The sequence below is a fragment of the Mchenga conophoros genome, linkage group LG12, assembly GCF_057382185.1.
Source record: "Mchenga conophoros isolate Kocher_MC1m ecotype Shallow Benthic linkage group LG12, M_conophoros_male_GT1.1, whole genome shotgun sequence".
In the NCBI taxonomy this organism is placed as follows: domain Eukaryota; kingdom Metazoa; phylum Chordata; class Actinopteri; order Cichliformes; family Cichlidae; genus Mchenga; species Mchenga conophoros.
In genome coordinates this window covers 17,500,129-17,514,745 of record NC_140537.1, presented here as the reverse complement: position 1 = coordinate 17,514,745, position 14,617 = coordinate 17,500,129, and the positions used below count along the sequence as shown (strand labels likewise).

Sequence of the window (14,617 nt, the reverse complement as noted above, 5' to 3'; positions counted from 1 at the left end):
AACTAATTACTACTATTCAAAAAATAAACTTCACATAACTTTATTCAGCTCTACAACTCAGAGAAAAAACTGGCAGTTTGCAAAAAAATAATATTGTAACATTTTATAATAATAAATATTTATAACAGAGGTAGGAAAAATATTAAACGCTTTGACTGTTGTTGTGATTTGACGCTACATAGGTAAAATTGCATTGAACTGAGATAAACTCAACACACTAAAGTATAGAGGAAATAAATATGTCTCATATATATATATATATATATATATATATATATATATATATATATATATATATATCTAAAAAGCCTGATGCAGTGTTGGCAATTTTGTTATAATATTCCTCTAAATAGTAGAGGTGGGAATCACCATACATCCCACGATACAATATTATTGCAATTTTTTAAAATATTTTGCGATATTCAGATTCTGTACATAAAGGTAAACTTTATCAATATTCATTTATCTAATATCAAAGTCTCGCACTCAGTCCTTCTCTCATTTCAGTCAGTTTTATTGTTGACAAACTGAACGGTTTGTATTACAGTCTAGTCCAACTTAACTGAATGCAACCATCTGGTACAATTATAACTATTCTAAACTATGTAATTTATGAAAACTATGCAGCCCATTCAGCAACTGAAGAATTTGAAAGTAAATTAAAACAAAATATAATTTTACATTAAATAAAAAAGTTTTAAACTTAATTAAAATAAAACATGTCTTACATTAAAATCAGTAAACTGTCATGTTTATTGCTGTCAAAAAAAAAAGTTAAACACATTTGGACAGTGAAGGAATGTCAGGATTCTTGCTCAGAAAAAGGATCAACATGCTCTGAAGTCAGTCCAGTCCACAAAAACTTTTTTTGTAACAAAATATCGATTTCTGCTGTCCCTGTATCGATACATTATTAGCAAACAAAATATCACGATACTACACAGTATCGATTTTTTCCCCCACCCCTACTAAATAGAGCAGTGAGGTAGATATTAATACTGAAAAGGGCACTTTGAACAATGCAAAATACAGTGCACCATGATAATTAAGGCATAAGTAGCTGTACAAAGTTAATGAGTGACCTGACCTGCTCATTAAATCACATGCAGTGCAAAAGTCTTATTTATGCCCAGTATATAAAGTCCAGTATATAGGTGACTAAATGATAAATACTGCATACATTAACAATTTCATTTTAATAAAAAATTGTTCAAGACATAATAGGGGTGGTCTAATGTCAAATCTGTACCTACACAGGTTTAGTTTATAACTAAATAACTCACTAATTGACCATTTAGCATTTAGTCAGTTATTTTGCATCAGATTTGTCTGGGAAAAGGAGTGAGTATGATGGAGGAGCTCCATCTGACTGAGACAGGAAGTCTACATTCATCACTGGTGCAGAAGGCAGCATTTTGTACGCAGGAGGTACTGGAGATTGAATAGAAGGAGATGGCTGGCTCTCAAGGGCAGATGGGGGTTGGTGAAATTGTTGGGGTGGTGTTGGGGGTGGTGGCGGGTGCAGGACAGAAGATAATGAAGATGAAAATGGAGTTCCATATGGCGAAGGCACCTGTGGCACTGGGTTATTGTAGCTTCCAAACATGTGTGTTGGCTGAGAAGTTTGCACACCCGCTGGTCCACCATATACAGCAGGGTTATTTGGGTATATAGGTGGTGGTGGTGCTGAATAGCTTTGGACTCCTGGATATCCATAACTGCCTGAATGTGGAGACATAGATTGAAGGCCCATGGGCATTGTGGGGGGAGGGAAGTCACTGTTGCTTGGACCCCCAATAGCACCTGTTGGATAGGGACCTACATTTATATTACTCAGACAGCCAGGAGCCAAGCCAGGAGGTAAAATGACCACTGGGCACAGAATCTCTGGATCAAAAGCAAAGCTGATGTCCAGATATACCTAGGAGAAAGAAAAATATATGTAAATCTGTCTCATTAGTACATGATGCTTTTATTTTTACACTGGAAAAGCAACAAGAGAACATCTGAACGCCACTTCCTCAATGATATTCATTGCTGTTCACACAGTTAATTACAAATGGCTCTGTCATGCATAAATCATAATATCGGTTCCCACAAAAATTCAAGTTTTGCTTTAGGATACAGTACTACATACCTTTACACAGTATTCCACTGAGATAATATCACAGTTCTGGATTGTCAGCATGTAATCACTAGGAATCTTTATTTCACATCTGAGCTCCTTCCGTGTTTTTGGTTTAATACAGTTGTCAGCAACTTTATGACAAACTGTATTCTCATGTTTGGTTCTGCCATTGGCATGGTACACGACTTTCTGTATTAAGCTAAATTTCGGTGTCATGTCACTGGATGAAGAATTGTCAACTTTAGCAAGAACCACTATTGTTTCACCTGTAAAAAAAAAAAAAAGAAGATTTTAAATACAATTGTCTTTACATTTTTCAGTTGACTAAAGTGCCATTGTCTAATATACACCAGAAAGTCACAACACCTATTACTTAAAGTCAAACTATTGGAAAGGAATTTCTGAAAGTGCAAGGTAGGCAACATCCCTAGATTTCTTATTTCTTAAGAGTACAGGCTTAACTTGCAGTTGTATTAACACTGTGGCAAATAGGTTTCCCTGGATGCCAAATGATCAAGTTGGCCTTTGGGGCACTGGAATGGACAAAATACATTAAATAAAGCAGATAACATATTAATATCTCTTTACTTACAAGATGCCAATAAATTGGATAGTTTCTACATTATGGGAATGAAAAGTTTGTCAACTATGATCTCAATAGTCTTTTTGCATCCTCCATTATTAGCTAATTTATTGAACTCTGCCTATGTTCAACCACACAAAAATATTTTTTGGTATAATGAGAAAAGAGTATAAAACGAATTGAGACCTACAACATTTGAAAAGAAATTTTAATACCTGCTGCGTAACCGATCCTGTCCACAGTTACATCCATGTGTACGTGTCCTTTTGAGAAAAAACCCATCTTTTTGTTCGTTGAACCAACTTGCGGTGACTACAGTGGAATAAACAAGCAAAACAGTCCTAAGAGGCCTGGCAGAAAGCAGAAGACAGTTGGTGTTTTGGGGGCCTGGGTATAAACCTCTTTCTTGTGGGGCAGGGCATATTATCCTGCTGTGGGGAGACCACTGCTATCGGGATTGCCTTGCTGAAGGCATATGCTGGGTCTTTAGCATGGTTATGGTACGTTGGTGTGTATTACAAGGATAGCAGCACTGCATTATGACAAGATTATCAATTCTATTCGTTTCACCTGTCACTGCTTTAACTGATGGAGCTGGATCAACCAGGTAACACTTTAAACGGAATGCACCGGTCATTACTGTTAATAATTAGAGCTGAGTCTTTTGGATTGTTAACATTTCTGCTGGGAAACATTTCACCTCCATTACAGTGTGTTCGTGGATAGTTCTCAGAGCTGTATCGCCTACCTTGAACAAATGAAAGTAGAATTATCTGGCCAATAATGGCCATTATTTGAAACAACCATTGTTTTTCTCGTATATGAACCCCCCAAGAAGTGCTACGTGTACAAGAAGGACGGTTGGCACTGAGTGCATACCACGTAGCGGGAGAATACACAACATATCAAAGATGGCTGAATGTATTTTTAAGTACTGTACACACCATCAGAGAATGAAGGTTTGGAACACATTTGGAGACAAATTTGATCTCCTTCTCTGCTGTACTGTTCATCCTCCAGCCCCTTAACAGTTTTGCTTCTAGCTTGTAGACAATTTTTCCATGAGTCCCTCTGAAGAATGAAGGCATGCTTCTGTGTAGGGAAACAGCAGACTTTAAGTTATGCAATGTCAAGTGAAATAACATCATGTTTCCAACGCATGTACACATTCAGCAGTCAAGTTATGAAGTACACCTTACTTGTGATGGTTTGAACCCCTTTTGTTTTCAGAACTGCCTCAGTTCTTTGTGGCACAGATTCAACAACATGCTGGGATTATTCCTTGGAGATTTTGGTCCATTATGCTATAGTGAACTCATAATGTTCAAGAAACCAGGTTGAGACGATATGAGCTTTGTGACATGGTATCTCACAAAGCTGGAAACAGCAATGTGGTTATAAACGGATGGATATGGCCAGCCACAATACTCAAGTAGCCTCTAATGATTGTCAGCTCAAGCTAAGGGTTCCAAAGTGTGCCAAGAAAATATCCCTCAAGCCATTACACCAGCAGCAGCAGCATGAAATGTTGCTAAAGAAGGATGAATTCTCAGTTGATAGGTGTGGTTTCTGCTGCTGTAGCCCATCTACTTCAAAGTTCAACGTGCTGTACATTCAGATATTCTACTTATACGCTTGTTGTAATGAGTGATTTTTGAGTTACTTTTCATATCAGCTCAAAGCAGCCTTTTCATTCTCTTCTGACTTGACATGAGCAATTTTCACTTGGACAACAGCTGCTAACTGGATATTTACGCTGTAAACCCTAGAGATGTTGTGTAAGAAAAACTCAGTAGATACTGAAAAAATACTCTGGGACAAACAAAGATGCCACATTTAAATTCACTTAACTCATCTTTCTTCGCCATTCTGACACTAAGTTCAAACTTCAACACATCGTCTTAACCATATCTACATGCCTAAATGCCCTGAGTTGCTGCTATTTTATTGATCCACTTTTTGTGTTTGTTCGAATCACTGTTAAAGTGTAAATGCAAACCATTGTTTTGGTCAGCTGACTAACTGTACTTACCCTGGTGGTATTTGGAAACTGAATCTGTAGACATGAATCCCTTGGGGCAAAACCGTTTCTGAAAATGAAGGAAAATGAAGTATTGTAAAATTTTCAAATACAGGTACATAACGATTACTATTCAATACTTTTCTACTGCACTTTAGTATTACAAGTTTTGTCCTCTACATTCCTGTGACTCCTGTAATTTACTTAGACACTTTGCAGTCTGCTTTAACCACGAATAAAGAGACAAAAAAAGGAGAAATTAGATGCTTTTTGTAGCTGCTGATTGTAAATAAAGATTCTATATTGGGCTTCTAATACAGTCTATGACTCCAGTTTGACCAACTAACATGCTTAAACGCTCATGTTTCTGTATCGAAATTATATTTCAAAATGTTAAATATACACAATTATGTAAAATAAAAACAAGCAAAAAAAACAGATGAATGTTTAAGTGTTAAGTTGATAGTAGGTTTGTCCCCAAAGTACAAAAGAAAGGTATGCTTAAGAACAGGTGTCCTGTTTCTGTGTGTGTGTGTGTGTGTGTGTGTGTGTGTGTGTGATTTTTTTTTTAAACGTGTAATATATTGATAAATAGACTGTAGTTAACAGGATTTATATAGAAAATAAGGAAAGCACAGATTTTTTACATGTGCATTATTGTACTTACTGTTTTTTCTAAAGTATAATCAACCCATTTCTTTTGAGTCACTTGAACTTTCTTCACAGAACACACATTATTATTATTACATTTATTAAATTATAAATTAGAACTTCAACACTAACAATTAAATATAAAAGTATTTAATATAACATGTTTTGTTTCCCATTCACGTGTATTCTGTTTGAGAAACGTGTCTTTGAAATGTTATATTTTTTTGCAAAGAAGAGAAAGAAAAAAAAAATACATTCATCGCCAGGGGAAATTTCTCAAAATCCAGCAGTATCCAAGAACACACCAAATATACACCAAATATACTATGAATACTAATAAAGACTAATAAATGCCAATAAATACACAGTTAAAAGTTAACTATGTTAAAAATACATCTTTAATGTCAATGAGACTTTTTACCTCGATAAATAGTGTTAGGTTTTGTATTGTTGATTGTCATTTATGCTTAGAAATATCTACTTATATATGCTTAGAGTTTTATAATTAGTTGTAGATTATTAAGGATCAAACCTCTACCAGTCTGCAAACTTTGTGTGCATTAGAGAGCACTCTGGGAGCATGGGAGAGGTTGTACCTTCTCTTATTGTTTTATGGTAGGTTTTAGTCTAAGTGCCTTTTGTTTAGATGAACTGTTGGACTTCCAGACCAGCAGGTTTAGGGAAGTCATTTATGGGGTCACACTCTGACCCCACACACACACACACACACACACACACACACACACACACACACACACACACACACACACACACAGGCAAGGTACTCTTTGTGTGTATGTAGACGTCATATGTTAATGAACCTATGCATATTCATGTAACCTCAATAGGGGGAGCGGACGAGAGCAACTGGGGTCAAGCGAAGGAACGGCGTTTGTCCGGTTCTCTCCCGTGCACGAGAAACATGAAGAACTTTGCCTACTTCGTGTCTTGCTTGCTGTGTAATCAGCTTTGCTTGCGCGGGTTTCACGCGGACCTGAGCCGTGCGGTTAATCGCAGGCTTATAAATGGAAGAGATTCAAGTGTTAGAAGTTTTCAGAAAACACACCAGCCTTGAAGAGCGTGTGGAGGACGCCAGCCCACATCAGCAGCACTTAAGATATGCTCTGGTGAATGGCTTTCCCCTACCCCTTGCTGACACAAAATGTTTATTCTTTAGCTTGCCCTGTTCGACAACAGCCTGTGCTCCAGACCATAGATTTAATTGAGGTGGATAATTGTTAAAAGTAATCTGCATTAAGCTTAGGGTTGCTCAAATTCAGTACAATGACATATGAGATTAAGTAAAATAGGTAAATATTTAAACTAATGACATGCATAGAGGCACTTGACCTGTTTGGTAAAACTGTCATCCTAATATGAGCCATTGTTGAGATATAGAGCACGCCTGTGAAAACTAATATGCTGAACCCTGTATGAAACGGCTAAAACTACTTGATGGAGAAGCTGAATTGAATATGAAAGTGCAAGTCTTTGCCACTGTCTGGGGAAGTTTTCAGAAAACAATGTTAGATGTTAGGTTGTGGTCTCTTCTGAGCTGATGAGCAAGCTACACATTATCTGTCTGGGAAATCATAAAAGAGAGGGAAACGAAAACTATGATAACTATGATAACTGGAGTGTGCAGCGTTTCCGTGAGCAGTTTTTCTGCATCTTGACTCATGTGTGTAGAGTGTTCATAGCATCAGCATCATGTTTTTGTTATTAGTTTTGTTGGGTTGAAAATAATTAAATAAACTTGTGATCATATTTATGGATCACCATGGCACATATCATCAGCCATGTGATTTATTTACGCAGATGAAAAAAGTGAGTGTGAATGTGTCTGACGTCACAGTGTTTTTGTGCGCTGTGTAAAAGTAATTGCCTAATTACTTTGCCAAAAATTGATAGCTCCTTCTACATTTGCAACACTAAAGATTAATTGAATACCTTTAATTCTTTGTTGTTGTTTCGTTGTCGGGTTTTTGTTTTGTTTTTTTGCAAATACATTTACAATACATTGCAAAAACAAACATTTACAAGAAGACTGTAAAGTGTGTTACATACCGCTGGCGCCCTCTGGGATTAAAAATTCCTTTAGTTTGAAATATCTTGTGTGCGCAGAGTACGTATGAGTATGGTCACCGCTCTTCTGAGACCACCGGACGTTAGCGTCCCCTTTCGCCTTGATAAACAGGCTTTGAACTGAGGTTTCCTTGGATAAGGCCAGAGTTACAGTCCCTGTTATAGTGTCTCCCTCCGAAAAAGTCACGAATTCATTCACTGCGTCATATGCGACAGTAAAGCTTTCAACTGAAGGCATCGTAGCAAAGCGGTTCAGGCACAATAATATGAAAAAATAAAAGACTGTTACTACTTAACAAACGTTTCCACTACACGCTACTCCTTGGCCGAGACACTATGGCGTTTGTCGTAAACTGTGGTGAGCAGAAGACCACGCCCAGGAGGGTCGTTACTGCTGGAAGACCTCTACTGCCATCCGCTGTAGAACGGAGAGAGTGGTCACAGGAAGCTGGATTGTGAGGAAGATTCCCTGTTCCCTGTTTTTAAAGCGCATTAGTTTCATTCATAAATACAGGTCCGCTGACAGGGTACTCTAGCACACACGCACTTTCTCAGGAATCCTTCAACAACTGTCAGTAGCAATCAGTAGTGGTCATTAGGGTAGCCAGTAATGTTACTAATAAAACAGCAGCTTTTCACCACATTTAATTGAAAACAAATGATTTTCAATAAGTCTGAAAAGTTTCACAGTTCAACTTTTATTTCACCATCGTGTCCACAATTACTTTATAGTTACATGAGTGTTGCTTTGCATATCAATTTCAAGATTGTATGATTTTTTGCAAATTTTAATTAGGTTTTATTTCCGTGATATTAAAAAAAATGAAAACAAACTTAAAATGCAATCTTATTTTTTTTAAAAGCTGTTTTCTAATACCATTTTCTCTATTGTCATTCTTTCCACCGGGCTCAGGGAAACCTTCATTTTCCTCTCTTTTTTCTGTCATCTTCTTTCTTGTCTTCTTGCTCACTACCTGCAACATAGACAGACCCTCTGCTAGAATGAAGCATACAGGTTTGATGTTAGCTTCTTAAACAGCGGACAGCCTAATACACAGCATAATAACTGTAAATAGTTTCATTGTCTTGATTTCTGTTTTGATAATTCTTAAAACGTATTTGTGTCTATGACACTATAACACTATAATAATAGTACCTTGGCTGAGTACACCTAATAGCAGTATATTAAAATGCATTGCTTTAAACTAGGTTTATGGTCTGCTATAGCCATTCTCTGTAAGTGTTCTTTTAATGTTAATACAAATACAAAAGTTATACAGTAGTCTAATGGTCTCGTGGGCACTGAATAATTAAGTAATCACTGACTGTACACTGACTCAACATCGCTGACTGTTCATGTTAGTAAGCTGCCTGACAGTAATGAACACATGAATTGCCATAAAAAATAACTACCAACAAACTAAAATTATTTATTTTTTTAAATTAAGGAACAGTGCCATTGTGATATTCTAAAAATAAATTTTATCAGCCTGGGTTCACTGCCTGCACTACGTTCACCAAAATGGCTTGCTGACCTCATGGCACACCAGCTAAAAACCACTGGTCTTTAATGGTACTTGCTGTTAGTGTTGCTAAGCTATCTATTGGAACTTCTATTGATACAAATGATTGCTTGGAATAACTTTTAGTTGCCACAACATGAGGTCATATCATTTGGAGATGGACCTACTGTTACTCCATTATCTGCCTTTTTGTTGTTGTGCTAGAACATTTTAATAGATACAGTGTCACATATTACATTGACTCACTGTCATTAACAACTCCTCTTAGCTAATTCAATCTTAACCTGTTAGTTGTGTGGTGTTCACCACTTTCTTTCTCTTTGAAAGACATTTGTTAATATCTGACTTCCCTCAGTTTGCTTTCTTTCTGTCTCCTTGCTTTCTCTTCTTTATTGTAATACCCTGAAATAGCTTTAATGGGGAAAGACACAACTCACAGTGCACATGAGCAGTCAAGTGGATGGAATAAATTAGCTGTGATGCGAAGTCCAAGTATGTGGTGGACTAATCCACTGTCATGAAAGAGCCTCCAGTATTTTTTAGAATCAAACTTAAATCACCCAACCAATGCTTCAGACAATTTAATTTAGACTTTAATTACTTTAAAAAGTTGTAAACTAGAACAAATGTTTAATTCCAGGCTTGACAGGGCCTCACCCACCATTAGGGACCTGGGTGGTCAGCAGAGATAAATGGGGATGATTGCGTCAGAAAAGGCATGCAATGTAAAATCTTAGCCAAATGAAACATGTAGCTCATAAAGGATGAGATTTCCATACCAAATTGGTTGGGGTTAACAACCACCTCTGGTGCTGTTTTCCAACAGGGTGTTATTAGAAACTGTGTTGGCCAAAGACAAAGGAAGAGGTGATTGAGAAAATATGTGAGGGAGAAAGAGAAAAGGGAGTAGAGGTAATCTTGGAAGACCATGTGAATAGTGTTGTCGGTGTGAAGTGTTGATCATAAGTTTGATGTTGGAAATCGAAGGCATGATGTTGAATGTTGTCAGTGTGCATTCCCTAGGTATTGTATGGGAATGGCTGTGGTAAATTCATGCTTTAAGAAGAAGGAGAAACATAGGGTGATGTGTAAGAGTAGAGGAAGATGCATAGAGGTGGACTATATCTTATCCAGAAGATGCAATCCGAAATAGATAAGAGGCTGCAAGTTTGTGTCAGGGGACAATGTAGCTAGGCAGCATCAGATGGTATTCTGGTATATCTGGTGGACAGAGGAAATAGAGCAAGAATACTTCAGAATCTGAATCAGAATATTTTATTAATCCCAAGGGAAATTAAAGGAAGGAAATGCTCAGTGTGTTTGTAGATCTAGAGAAAACATACAACTACTGCATTAGAAAGTCAGACATGGCAGAAAGGAATATGAGGGTGGTACAGGACATGTATGAGGACAGCAGGAAAGTGGTGAGGTGTGCAGTAGGTGTGACCAATGGGTTCAGGATGTGGGGTGGGATTACATCATGCTTCTGCTCTAAACCCCTTTTTGTTTGCAATGGTGATGGACAGGTTAACAGATTAGGTTAGCCTTATCTTTACAGAAGAGATTGTGATCAGCAGTGAGAATAAGGAGCAGGCGGAAGAGAACCTGGAGGGGTGGAGGTATGCTCTGGGGAGAAGCCAAATGAAAGTCAGTAGAAGCCAAAATACATGTGTGTGAATGAGAGTGAGATGGGTGTAACAGTAAAGCTGCAAGGCGCAGAGGTAGTGAAGGCAGGTGAGTTTAAATACCTTTAAATAAGCAAAAGAACAAGAGAAGGAAGGCAGGGTTTAGTGGGTGGAGACTATTCTCGCTAGTGATTTGCAAAATAAGAATAGCACAAAACAATAGGGAAGATTTACAAATTGGTAGCAAGACCTGCCATAATATGTGTTTTGGAGACGGTAGTACTCACAGAAAAACAGGAGGCCAAGGCAGAGTTGGCAGAATTGAAAATATTAAGATTTTCATTGGGAGTGACCACGAAAGACAAGATTACAAATGAGTTAATCAGAGAGACAGTTCAGGTTGAGCATTTTGATTCAAAGTTAGAGAGGCGTCACTGGTAGGGCATGGACATGTGGAGGGGAGGAACAGTGGTTATACTGGTCAAGAAAAGTTGAATATGGAGCTGCCGGGCAGAAGACCATGGGGAAGATTCACGGATGCTTTAACGGAGGATATGTAGAAGGCTGACGTAACAGAGAAGGATGCTAGGAAGAGTATGTGACAGGGGGAGATGATCTGCTGTGACAACCCCTAAAGGGAGCAGCAGAAAAAGAATAAGAACCACATCATTTATCATTTATATCATATAAATGATATCATCAAGAAAGTTTTTTTTTTTTTTTGGTGGGTGGGGGGAGGGGGAGACGACTGTTCCTTAGTGCAATTTGTGTAGTCACTATACCCATTCCCACTGCAAAATCTGCATTATATAAATGATATAAGTCCCAAATTGATATTTGTTATATTCTTGTACACTGAGTAAATTGCCTTCATATATAACTGTAATAGTAACCACGTTTTATGTTATCCCCAGGGACAGCAAAATAGGCTATATACTCAGTGACTCAAGGTAAATTCAAGCATCCAAATTTCTGCACTTACCCTTTTCACACAGCCACTTTCTATAAAGGTTATATCTACAATGCAAGCAGCCTGTTCCTTAATTCCCTAAATGCTAACAAATTACATTAATAGCAAAAAAAAAAAAAAGAAAAAAAAAGCAATATATTCAGCATAAAAAAATAGGTTTTTACAGAGTTTTACAGAATTATTGTATATCGTATATGGCATAAATGACAGACAAATGCTTCTGGAGAAAAAGTGAACTGTTTTAACCCTAATTTACAAATTCATTTGGAAATGTGAAGTAAAATAATAATATTAATAAAAAAAAAAATCAAATCTGATGTAAAAAAAACAAACAAAACAAAAACTAAACTAAACTGGTCAGATTACGATTAATCGGACTAACAATGGACATGCTCAGAACCTCTCTTGGAATGTGGGATGATGGGAATCTGAGTCACCAAAATGCTAAGAAGGGAAACATCGAACTGGAACTTAAAAAAACAAAACAAAAACAACTAGGTAAGTGCGTTCTTTCAACGTAGCATATTGACATTCCCTGCTGAACACAGAAATGTCAAGTTTATGTTGGTTAAAGCTAAATGGTTCACTTAATGTCAACTATAGCTAGCAGTAGCACATTACTGTGGCAATGAAGCTAAGACGTTAGCACTGTTTATCTTGTGACAGGCAGAACAATATATATTGAATGTAGCAATAGAAGTACTTTCTCAGCTACAGCTTGACGCTAGATAAATAAAGGTTACTGATGCTCATGTGAACCTTTCTCTTTGCCAGGATGGAGACAAGCTAGCTCATCCTCTGACGCTGGCATACATTCTGACAACTGGTTATATTGTGTTTACTTAACCCAACTCATATCATACACCTAACTCATAATAATTCCACTGAAACAAACAAAGCAAAAAAACTGAAAAACAAACAAGCAGACTAAACTTTCCGCAGGTTGAAGTTGGACAAATTTTAGAAAAGCACAACAAAAATCTGTTATTATAAACAAAACAGGAGCATCATTATTGCAAAAACAAGTGTGTCAGAGTATTCTTTTTATGTCACTTTCCTGACAGAAGAGAATAGAAGGCAAACGTCTGATGCACATCCTAGTACAAAGTCTACCTAATATGGATTGTGCTCATTGTGCTTAATATTTCCAGTAATGTGCCAGTGTGTCCACTTGTGTGCGAGGAAAACTCAAATCAAATCAAATCAAATCACTTTTATTGTCACATCACATGTGCAGGCACACTGGCACAGCACATGCGAGTGAAATTCTTGTGTGCGAGCCCCACAAGCAACAGAGATGTGCAAACACAACAACACAAACGAGCAAAATACAAGAATGGCCAACCTGAAACTAATAAATATATGTACAATATATAATAGTGTATGCATTTCTGGATGTGTATACTAAATATTTTCCTACGTGTGTGTGTGTGTGTGTGTGTGTGTGTGTGTGTGTGTATACACATTTTTACAAATTAAATAGTAAAAAAAATAAATAAATAAATAATAATAATAAAATATATAAAATATACAGAGTTGAATATGTGCAAAACAAGTGGCATTTATATACAGTATGGAGTGCATAATGTTGAAGTTCCAGTAGTGAAGCTGAGGTGTCTATGACGTGTTCAGCAGTCTGATGGCCTGATGGAAAAAGCTGTCTCTCAGTCTGCTGGTACGGGACCGGATGCTGCAGAACCTCCTTCCTGATGGAAGCAGTCTGAACAGTTTATGGCTGGGGTGACTGGAGTCCTTGATGATCCTCCCCGCTTTCCTCAGGCAGCGCTTCCTGTAGATGTCTTGGAGGGAGGGAAGCTCACCTCCAATTATCCGTTCAGAGCACCGCACTACTCGCTGGAGAGCTTTGCAGTTGTAGGCGGTGCTGTTGCCATACCAGGTGGTGATGCATCCAGTGAGGATGCTCTCAATGGCACAGTGATAGAAGGTCCTGAGGATGCGGGGGCTCATGCCGAATCTTTTCAGTCTCCTGAGAAAGAAGAGGCGCTGCTGCGCCTTCTTCACTGTTTTGTTTGTGTGTACTGACCACGTAAGATCCTCAGCCAGGTGTACGCCAAGGAACCGGAAGCTGCTCACTCTCCACAGCAGCGCCGTTGATGGTGATGGGGGTGTGTACTTCTCTGCACCTCCGGAAGTCCACTATCAACTCCTTTGTCTTTGCGACGTTGAGGGTGAGATGGTTGTCTTGACACCAGTGGGTCAGGGCGCTGACCTCCTCCCTGTAAGCCGTCTCATCACCATTGGTGATAAGACCCACCACTGTAGTGTCGTCCGCAAACTTCACAATGATGTTGGAGCTGTTAGTGGCTGTGCAGTCGTAGGTGTAGAGTGAGTACAGGAGAGGGCTCAGTACACACCCCTGTGGAGCACCAGTGTTCAGTGTGATGGGGGATGAGGTGATGCTGCCCAGTCTGACCACCTGGCGTCTGTCAGACAGGAAGCTAAGGATCCAGCTGCAGAGGGAGCTGCTCAGTCCTAGATCCTGCAGTTTCCTGTCCAGCTTCGAGGGAACGATGGTATTGAATGCTGAGCTGTAATCTACAAACAGCATCCTCACATACGTGTCTCTCTTCTCCAGGTGTGACAGGGCAGTGTGTAGTGTCAGGGCTATGGCATCATCAGTGGACCTGTTGTGGCGGTATGCAAACTGTAGAGGGTCCAGTGAGTCGGGTAGTGCAGAGCAGATGAAGTCCCTGACCAGCTTCTCGAAGCATTTGCTTACGATGGGGGTCAGGGCTACAGGTCGCCAGTCGTTCAATGAGGAGATGGTGGAGGATTTGGGTACAGGGATGATGGGGGCCATTTTGAAGCAGGCTGGGACTACAGACAGAGAGAGGGAAAGGTTGAAGATGTGCGTGAACACTCCAGCCAGCTGAGCCGCGCATGACCTGAGGACGCGGCCGGGAATCCCGTCCGGACCAGTAGCTTTGCGTGCGTTCACCTTCCTGAAGCACTTCCGCACATCCTCCTCAGACACAGTGTGCACACTGACGTCAACCGCGGTGCGCACACTG

The 14,617-nt window shown here is 38.8% G+C and overlaps 1 protein-coding gene across 1 annotated transcript; it reads right to left on the bottom strand.

Annotated features, from left to right (window-relative positions):
- Positions 1–734: 734 nt before the first annotated feature.
- On the bottom strand, positions 735–7,810 carry LOC146562390 (arrestin domain-containing protein 3-like). The gene is made up of 6 exons (XM_085294109.1): positions 7,450–7,810; positions 4,744–4,801; positions 3,656–3,803; positions 2,927–3,023; positions 2,138–2,394; positions 735–1,921 (listed from the first exon to the last, which is right to left on the bottom strand). Exons 1-6 carry the CDS (start codon positions 7,703–7,705, stop codon positions 1,310–1,312), a joined length of 1,428 nt encoding a protein of 475 aa, XP_085150235.1. The 5' UTR covers positions 7,706–7,810; the 3' UTR covers positions 735–1,309.
- Between the last annotated feature and the right edge of the window lie 6,807 nt (positions 7,811–14,617).